The sequence below is a fragment of the Gouania willdenowi genome, chromosome 13 (assembly GCF_900634775.1).
Source record: "Gouania willdenowi chromosome 13, fGouWil2.1, whole genome shotgun sequence".
NCBI lineage: Eukaryota > Metazoa > Chordata > Actinopteri > Blenniiformes > Gobiesocidae > Gouania > Gouania willdenowi.
Window position 1 is genome coordinate 21,937,258 of NC_041056.1, and position 8,484 is coordinate 21,945,741.

Genomic DNA, 8,484 nt, shown 5'->3' on the forward strand with positions numbered 1-8,484 from the left:
GTAGTAGTAGTAGTAGTAGTAGTAGTAGTAGTGCCCAGGCTTGGGGGGGGGGGGGGGGGGGGGGGGTCACAAACCCTGTCTAAACAGCAGTTATTTAAACTCAAAAGGCCATTGACCCACATTCCAGCTGCTCTATTGTTGTACAGTGAACGCACTGATAAACTGATGACCACACACACACACACCATTAATCTGGATTAAATTCAGACTGTGTGTGTGTGTGTGTGTGTGTGTGTGTGTGTGTGTGTGTGTGTGTGTGTGTGTGTGTGTGTGTGTGTGTGTGTGTGTGTGTGTGATCCTCCATACCTGTCCCCTCTCAAAGTTTTCCTTCTCCAGCTCCAGGCTGTTGGCCCCCCCTGTCCGCCGGATCACTTTCGGGATGGCGTTGGGGACTTGCTGCATGGAGCTCTTCACTCGGTCCATTGTGGTGTGTGTGGTACACAACCGACGGGGCAGACAGAAGGAAGAAATGAAGGAAGTATAAATCCGGGTCTCGGTGAGACTGAGAGGGGCTACAAGGCGCTGCTCGGAGCTCCCACTATGGCGGGCATCCGTCCATGCTGTCGCTGGGCTCCTCGCCCCGTTCACTGAGCGTTTGGCCCTCTCTGCAAAGCCCAGTCAATGACAGCAGCAGGCGGAGAGGCACCGCGTCCACATATACTACAGCAAATAGGGCACGACACTTCCGCTGTCCTTTCAAAATAAAGCTACGACTAAACGAGCCTCCGTGTCATCGGCAGGGTTCCCACACTTTTTGCCACAATATTTTTTCAAAACTTTTCCAAAATATTTTACCAAATTTCCATGACTTAGTTCTGAACCGCTTAGATATATTCAAGACCACTAGAGCACAAAAATGCCAAGCCTTTCCAGTGTACTAACAGAGGTCTGACAGTGCTCCATGATTAGTAGTAAAAATGTGGCACTAGATGACTCAATCACTTATCTATCATATAACATCGTATAATGGTGCAATTGCCTTTAACACCCTTTTTGCAATTATTATTATTATTTTTTAAATAACTAAGCATCAGCTACAAACATTAAACAACAACTAAGTTTAATGTTTAATTATAAGTTTACAATTTCAATTAGCAGACACTTTTATCCAAAGTACGACAAACCTACGTGACAACAATGCTGTTTGAAGCATCCAAGCTTATTTTTGTTGCGGTGACACTATTTATAGATACTAAGCTTATTGGAATACAAAGGTTATTAAGAAAACAGAGTGTATTTCATGTAATTCATTAAAACATGTCTTGGCACGTTTCAAAATGTGATTCCCCCCCCAGTTTTTATTTTTTATTTGTAAACTATTATGTAACAAAGTCATGAAAAGAAACTTGATTGGTTGACCTCAAAATATGTACAACAATGCATGGTAGTGGTTATGCGTTCTAATGTTTTGATTGATTTATTCCAATATGCGAACAAAAATAATATTAATGGATTGACATTTTCTGGTCGAAGATTGTTTAATTTATTCAGTTATATTTATTTTTTTAAATCCTAATAATGAAATAAAAAAAAAAAATGCAAGGACACTTTCGGATCAAAAAGTCGGTTTTATTTATTTATGCATTAATTGTTTCATTTTCTGATTTATTTATTTTTCACTTTCGGAGAACGAATGTTGTAGGTCTTTTACTTACAGGAGCCTTACCGGAATGACTATTGTGTGTTGAGTGTACATTGGCGTTTCTCGTGCGTGCCGTGGAGCGTCGCTGTTATTTGGTTTTTCTCTGGCAACGGAACATCAGCTCCTCCCACAGCAGCCACTGGATGAAGCTCCAGCAGGAACGCCTGCTTCTCCCCGGAGATCCTTCCAGATCTGTTCTCTCAGTGCTATTGTTCTAAACTGCACCAGATGTATTCTCGAGACATTTTATAACCATTTCAACTTTGCTCTGGTCAATACAGGACTTTCCCTTCCATCCATGGCTGGAAACTGTTAGGGAAAAACTCCCTCATCCACTGTTTTAAAATGGATATTTACCATTATGCGTATATTAGTACGGAAGCCTATTGCTGCCACAGGGGAAAATACATTGTGGATTATCACTATATTGTATAAACAATATAATTACACTGTACAAACATGATATTATATTGTTCATACAATATATATTATTTATACAATATAATTATGTTATACAAACGCGATATGTTGTACAAACACATTATATTGTTCATACAATATATCTTGTTCAATGTAATTATATTGTACAAACGTGATATTATATTGTGCGTACAATACAACTACATTGTTAATACAATATATCTTGTTCAATATAATCATATTGTACAAACAATATAATCATATTGTACAAACGCGATATGATGTTCGTATAATATAGCTTGTTCAATGTAATTATATTGTGCAAACGTGATATTATATTGTTCGTACAAAACACAACTATATTTTTACGAGCAACATACTTAAATTGTACAAACATGATATTATATTGTGCGTACAATACAACTACATTGTTAATACAATATATCTTGTTCAATATAATCATATTGTACAAACAATATAATCATATTGTACAAACGCCATATGATGTTCGTATAATATAGCTTGTTCAATATAATTATATTGTACAAATGTGATATTATATTGCATATTGTTCGTACAATATAATATGTTTGTACAATATCATTTTATTGTTGTACAGTATGATATAATGTTTGTACGATATACTTTCCACTGGTGCAGCTCTTAGCTTCCATAATGTAGCTATAGGGAATTATACTGTGTTAGAGTAGACACGATTAGTGCAGAAAATGACAAAATGCTCGAGCTCAGATATTTTAAAATATTTAGGTTTGAGAAAGTGAAAGCATAGAATACTTTTGTTTGAGATAGTGTGTGGTAGAGAATTAAATAATAATAACATTTAAAAAAAAAAAGATGTTTAAATCATGAAAACAGTTTTTTAATCAATTACTAGACATTTCAGCCCACATGGGGTCACGACCCCAAGGTTGAAAAAAACATGCTGTTTTTCCTAACCACAAGTTTGGAAGTTTATTGTGAACAATCTGAATAACAAACACACAGCTCACATTCAACCAGCACAACATTTTACAGTGTTCATTGTCAGTATGATATAGTTGACATTTTAACTGCTTATAGTAAAAAAACACAATGTGTATTAGCATTAGTCCTAATAAATAAGAAGCATTCATCCTAAAGCTGACAAAGTGGCTTCTTCTTACAAACACGGGCAAAATAGACTTACAACACACTCATTAGTTATAATAACAAGTTATAACCTTTGGTCAGACTGTTACTAAGACATGGGTCATACCTGCTTAGTGTTTGGCTCAACACCGCCCTCTATTGGAGAAACACCAGAACACGCATTACAGCAAACAACACATTTGGTGTCATTTTCCCCCAAAACAGTGGAGAAACCCGAAAGTAAACTTCACTAACTAACTAACTAACTGAATAAATTACTAAATAAATGCAGACATAGATTAATCAAAGGTTTTTTGAGAAAGTGAACTTTGCAATCCTTCTCCCCGAACACAATTTTATTTGATTTTAATTTACTTTTTAAATCAAATGATATAAAACATATAAAAGTTCAGTAACACAGTGTATTTGATCATTTTACTTGACAAAAAGTGTGTTACAAAGTGAATACAATCTGCATAGGCACTATTGGCTGGAATAGAGAGAATTATGATGTACATGTAGTGTGATAATTACACCTAACTGCTACTGAACACAATGGGATATTTGTAAGTTGTAATAGTAAATTTAATAATAAAAAAAAGCGTTTTAAATCCAAGTTTTTAAACTTAAAATCTGTCATAAAGTATGAAAAATCTGAAAAGAGAATATTAATATGCACATACAAACATTACATACACTTGGCATGGGCAGTGGAGGAAAACCCAAAAAAGGAAAGCGAGACTAAGGAATCTCGCGAGATTTACCGCTCTGGGTAGACTGGGTTGGTCCTGAAGTTTTTCAGATGCATCTGTAGATGAATCATAACACCATCAAGATGTCTGGACGTTCAGGCCGTGCAGAGACCCGGAGTCGAGCCAAAGATGACATCAAAAAGGTGCTCGCAGCCATCGAGAAGGTCCGCAAATGGTATGTAATGTGTCACGGGGACGAAGGAGAAGGAACAGTGTGCTGACCGCAGGCTGGTATCTGCCGCGTCGCTCCACAAAACTTCACTCGGAAAAGTTGCCTGATTGACAGCGGGTCTGACCAATGGCTGCCCTCGTCTATCAGAAGAGGCGGGGCTAGCTGAGTTTTTCCGCTCGGGGCTGTCAATATGGCCCCAGCTGTGCACGCGGAGCGCCATGCTGATCGTTACACATCATCATCATCATCAATAATCAAAAAGCACTGAGGCGCGATCGATATTACAGAAATATTTCATGAAAATTGAAGGCTGTGAGTCAACGTGGAGGCACAGTCCTGAGCTGTCATGTCTGTTGTGTGTTGAGAGAGGACACATGTAATAGGTAATGACTTGGTTTATGATATGGCATTTTTAAACCACTGGGTTTAAACATAATGATCTTATCATCCGTTATTTTCCACTATAGCAGCTCTGACTCCTCTAGTTAGGCTTATCTTAAGGTTTGTTTATGGTATTAATTGAAACTAGTGCTGGTTGTGATAGGACACTATTAGTCCTGTTACTAATGTTAGATAAGAATGACTTGCTTCTAGGTTTTGTTGAAATCCATCACCTAAAGCCCTCCAGCCGTCACTCGTTTATGTCTTAATAAACCCTCATCCCCAAACTGTTTACAGTACACTCTCTCTTTTTCTGCCAAGCAGGTCATATTTTCACTGATGTTTGTGTGTTTGTTAGCAGGATAACCTCAAGAGTAAACAGTGACAAAATTTTAACCAAAGATAGACCTTACGCCATGGAAGATTCCATAAGTTTGGATGGGCTCCGGATCAATATACTACAAAAGTGGATTCAGGCTAATAATGGGCCCTCGTCAGCTTCCGTAGGTTTGACTTAAGGCCCCGCCACTCTATGCATACGCAGTGCCCCTCATTGGCCAGTTTAGATCACTGGCCAATGAGGGCCGTCAGTTGTATTTTAGTTCATATTTATTTTTAGCTACCCTGCAAACTTTTTTTTTATTTTAGCCCAATCCCTAACCCTAACCCTTCACCTAACCCTAAAATGTTTATTTTTGTCGTATATATATTTTTAAAGGGGGAATTTGCCATGTTAAATATGTTAAAATGAAAAAAATATATATGTCGAAAGAGGGATTCAAACCCACGTTAGCGGAAGGAAGAATCCTTGAGTATGGTGCCTTAGACCACTCGGCCTATCTCTCGACGCTTTCTTGACTTTATTAGCAAACCATCTACTTTTATCACTCTATTGTATTTTGAGTTCATTTTCGAAATTTGGACTTTAATCTCGTCTTTTCGACTTTAATCGCAACATTATTTTCGAAATTTCAACTTTAATCTCGACATTTCAACTTTATTCTTGATTTGCAATTTTCAGTTTGAAAAACTGATTCACAAAAAAATCCCTATCTAATCACTGGTGAAATTTAAAATAAATTCACATCTTGGTTCGAAATTGATTGAGGTACTGTGAATGTCTGGCAAGGAGGATATTTGACACTTGGCGGAGGTTTGCACTCTCTGAGCGGTCTCGTTAAAAGTCATTTGATTTGAATGCCATACAAGTGTATAGCTGTGTAAAAGCAGTATCTGATAACGTTGATCTGTTTTATCCTTAGTACAATTATACTTATCAAGGATATTTCACAAATGTTCTTAAAGGACAGTTAGCAACATATCACTGTGCTCGTGGGAGTCAATTATTCTGCATATAGGGATGCAAAGGAATTGGAATACCTTTATTTAAAGTACTTTGGTTGACATAAAATGACATCACAATGTCAAGTATCAGTTTTAATCAAATGGCCTCTGAAATTAAATAAAATCTATTCATTTACAGGGAGAAGAAGTGGGTGACTGTTGGAGACACCTCGTTACGTATATTCAAGTGGGTGCCAGTGACAGAAACAAAGCAGGTGTGTAAAGTTTGGTTTAGAACTGGCTCTATCAAACTTTCTCTCATAAATTCATCATTTATTCTTTCCATTCAGATATTTCGCACCAAATCCACAAGTGGAGATGCTCGAGGGTTGAAAGATGTTGTTCTGGAGAACACAAACGCCTTAATGGATTTTGCTGGTGACTTTACTTTTAGAAATATTATTGCATGATGGAATATGCCAAAAAAAACCCAACAACAACAACAAACAAACCTTGACTAGGCCAAGAAAAACTAACAATGCTACAATCTGTCCGATTCCTTTTCTTAGATGACAACAGCAACCAGAGCTTTCTATCTGATCTTTATCAGCCAAAATTGGATAACAGCAGCAGCACATCCAGCTCACAGCAGGTCAGCCCTCCACATTCATCTAGCCTCAGAGCTGAAGACTCTCAGCCACCCATGCTCGGCCAGGAGATCATAGATGGTACGTTTGGAGGTTGTTTTTTTACTGCACACTCCAACCTCTTGTCAAACACTTTTAATGACATTTTGAAATATGAAGTTAAACTTCCCATCATTCCATACAAAGAGGAATACCTACATGTACATGCAAAGACTAGTTTCTAATGTTCTTCAATGAAGTAAACCCCCAAAATGTAACACAGAAAAGGTTTATTGATACTATGCTTTTTGCCAGTTGTGCAGTAGAAACATCATGACTAAAAATTGTCCTTTGTGTTTACATGGAAATAGTCATTCCAAATTGAGGTTTACTTGGAAAACCGGTTTATTCGGCTTTATTCAATTCCGCTTTAGGTCTGAGGGTTAGGCAGTAGCTATCTGTACGGTTGCCGTATCAATATACCGACATTCTAACTGTATGCAGCGCCCCTATTTGGCTAGTTTAGGTCACATGACTAAGACTAAGCCTTACCCTAAACCTAACACTAAAATTTTTTTGCGATATTGGGTTATAACCTTACCCTAAGACGCTACGTACTTGTACTTTGGTAACCGTACCAATAGCACTGGTGGTTGGCGGCCATCACCATGTCTTTGAATGTCCGAAATTAACTTAAAGGGGAATTAAGTGTTTACAAGATAGAGGAATTATTTAATTCAGAATAAACCAGACACTTAATTCGGATTTAAGTTTAATTCGGAATTAAATTTGCATTAGGAATTAAGTTTTCACAAGGTCAGTTTAAAGAGGAATTCATTTTTTTTCTGCTTTAAAGAGGAATTAAATCTGTCATGTAAACGTGGCCACTGACCTATTGTGTGTAACTATGTTTTATTGTGAATGCAGAGCCAGGTCAGTCAGGGCCAGAAGGAGCAGATGAGCCACCGACTCTTATCAAAGAAGATCTTCTTTCATCTGGAGCTGTTCGTCAAAACGCCAAAGACTCGCAGGTTAGATTTGCTGATATTTATTTTTTAAACATTTACACATTATGTTGTAACAGCATTTCTATTTTTTTTTTACCAGGAGGAATTAGAAGAATCAGGAGCCCCCCCATTGAAGAAGATTTGCACCGGAGAAAATACAGTGCTGAGATGAGACGGCTTATTTACTTCCTTTTTTTTTCCCAAACCACACAAGATGCATCTGTTGTGGTTGTAAGCATATTAGCTATGTTTTTTTCTGAAACTCTTTGCTTAAATACATATTTCAGCTGATGTATTCGTTCATTTTTTTACCCTTCAAAGTTTTTTGAAGTCTTGTTATTTGAAGTATTTCATAGAAATATGAAGCTTTGTAGATCTACAAGTACATTTCTAATAATTAATTTACATGAAGGAATTGCCTAATTTCCTGTTTGTCGTTTTTACTACTGGGCTTTTGCATGTGTCCATGCTCTATTGCTTTAATGTCAAGATTTAACGTCTCTTTTTGAACCATTGAATAAGATGGATGTTTACATGTGCCATGATACGTTGAATACAAATGCAATACATTTTCTTAATGTATAAAATCCCTGATCATCTTTGCAATTATTTCACTCAATGATGGCAAGTGGTTCAAACAAAGACGCTCAGGCCTCAGTACATCACAATTACGGTCATGGGTAAATATTGGTTTGTATTTCCAATTTTTCAACAACAACAACCATTACTAAAAGATACCACAGTGAGTAGACGTAACCAAAGGTTGGATTTTCAACACAAGCTGCAAGAGCACCACCAGGAATCTATAGGTTTGGGATTTAAGGTTTTCATTGACAGCAAGGGATTTGTTGCAGTCTGTGAAATACTCAGGTGTTCACTTGATTTGGATGTAAATACACTCAAAGATGCAACTGTGAGCAATAAAGCCTGTTTTGGTTGTTTAAAATCAATTGTGTGTTAGAAATACTAGAAAACCAGCCAGACCAAGGGTCACTCGTATACTATCTGGAGATTTCTAGCTAGAAATGGCAAGATGTGCTTTAGCTTAAGCTAAAACTTGAATTTTGTTGCG

General features: G+C 37.2%; 2 protein-coding genes across 3 annotated transcripts in view; one reads left to right on the forward strand and one right to left on the reverse strand.

Moving 5' to 3' along the window:
• Positions 1 to 642, reverse strand: part of hip1 (huntingtin interacting protein 1) — a 62,447-nt gene extending 61,805 nt beyond the window's left edge. Inside the window, exon 1 of one of the 2 annotated variants that reach the window (XM_028464630.1) lies at positions 307 to 642. In XM_028464630.1, the coding sequence (XP_028320431.1) occupies positions 307 to 423 (117 nt within the window). In that variant the 5' untranslated portion in view covers positions 424 to 642. The remainder of the gene's footprint in view (positions 1 to 306) is intronic. The other variant, XM_028464631.1, reaches the window with a different exon arrangement.
• A 3,319-nt stretch (positions 643 to 3,961) lies between these two features.
• Positions 3,962 to 7,703, forward strand: bcl7bb (BAF chromatin remodeling complex subunit BCL7B b). The gene is made up of 6 exons (XM_028465059.1): positions 3,962 to 4,117; positions 5,979 to 6,054; positions 6,130 to 6,217; positions 6,349 to 6,507; positions 7,333 to 7,436; positions 7,513 to 7,703. Exons 1-6 carry the CDS (start codon positions 4,005 to 4,007, stop codon positions 7,582 to 7,584), a joined length of 612 nt encoding a protein of 203 aa, XP_028320860.1. The 5' UTR covers positions 3,962 to 4,004; the 3' UTR covers positions 7,585 to 7,703.
• Positions 7,704 to 8,484: the final 781 nt, after the last annotated feature.

Bases quoted from the DNA above. Each gene is read 5' to 3' on its own strand.
- bcl7bb (XM_028465059.1), top strand. From the start codon at position 4,005: ATGAATCATAACACCATCAAGATGTCTGGACGTTCAGGCCGTGCAGAG. The intron at 4,118-5,978 runs GTATGTAATGTG...ATTCATTTACAG, and splicing joins ATCGAGAAGGTCCGCAAATG to GGAGAAGAAGTGGGTGACTG. The intron at 6,218-6,348 runs GTGACTTTACTT...TCCTTTTCTTAG, and splicing joins CGCCTTAATGGATTTTGCTG to ATGACAACAGCAACCAGAGC.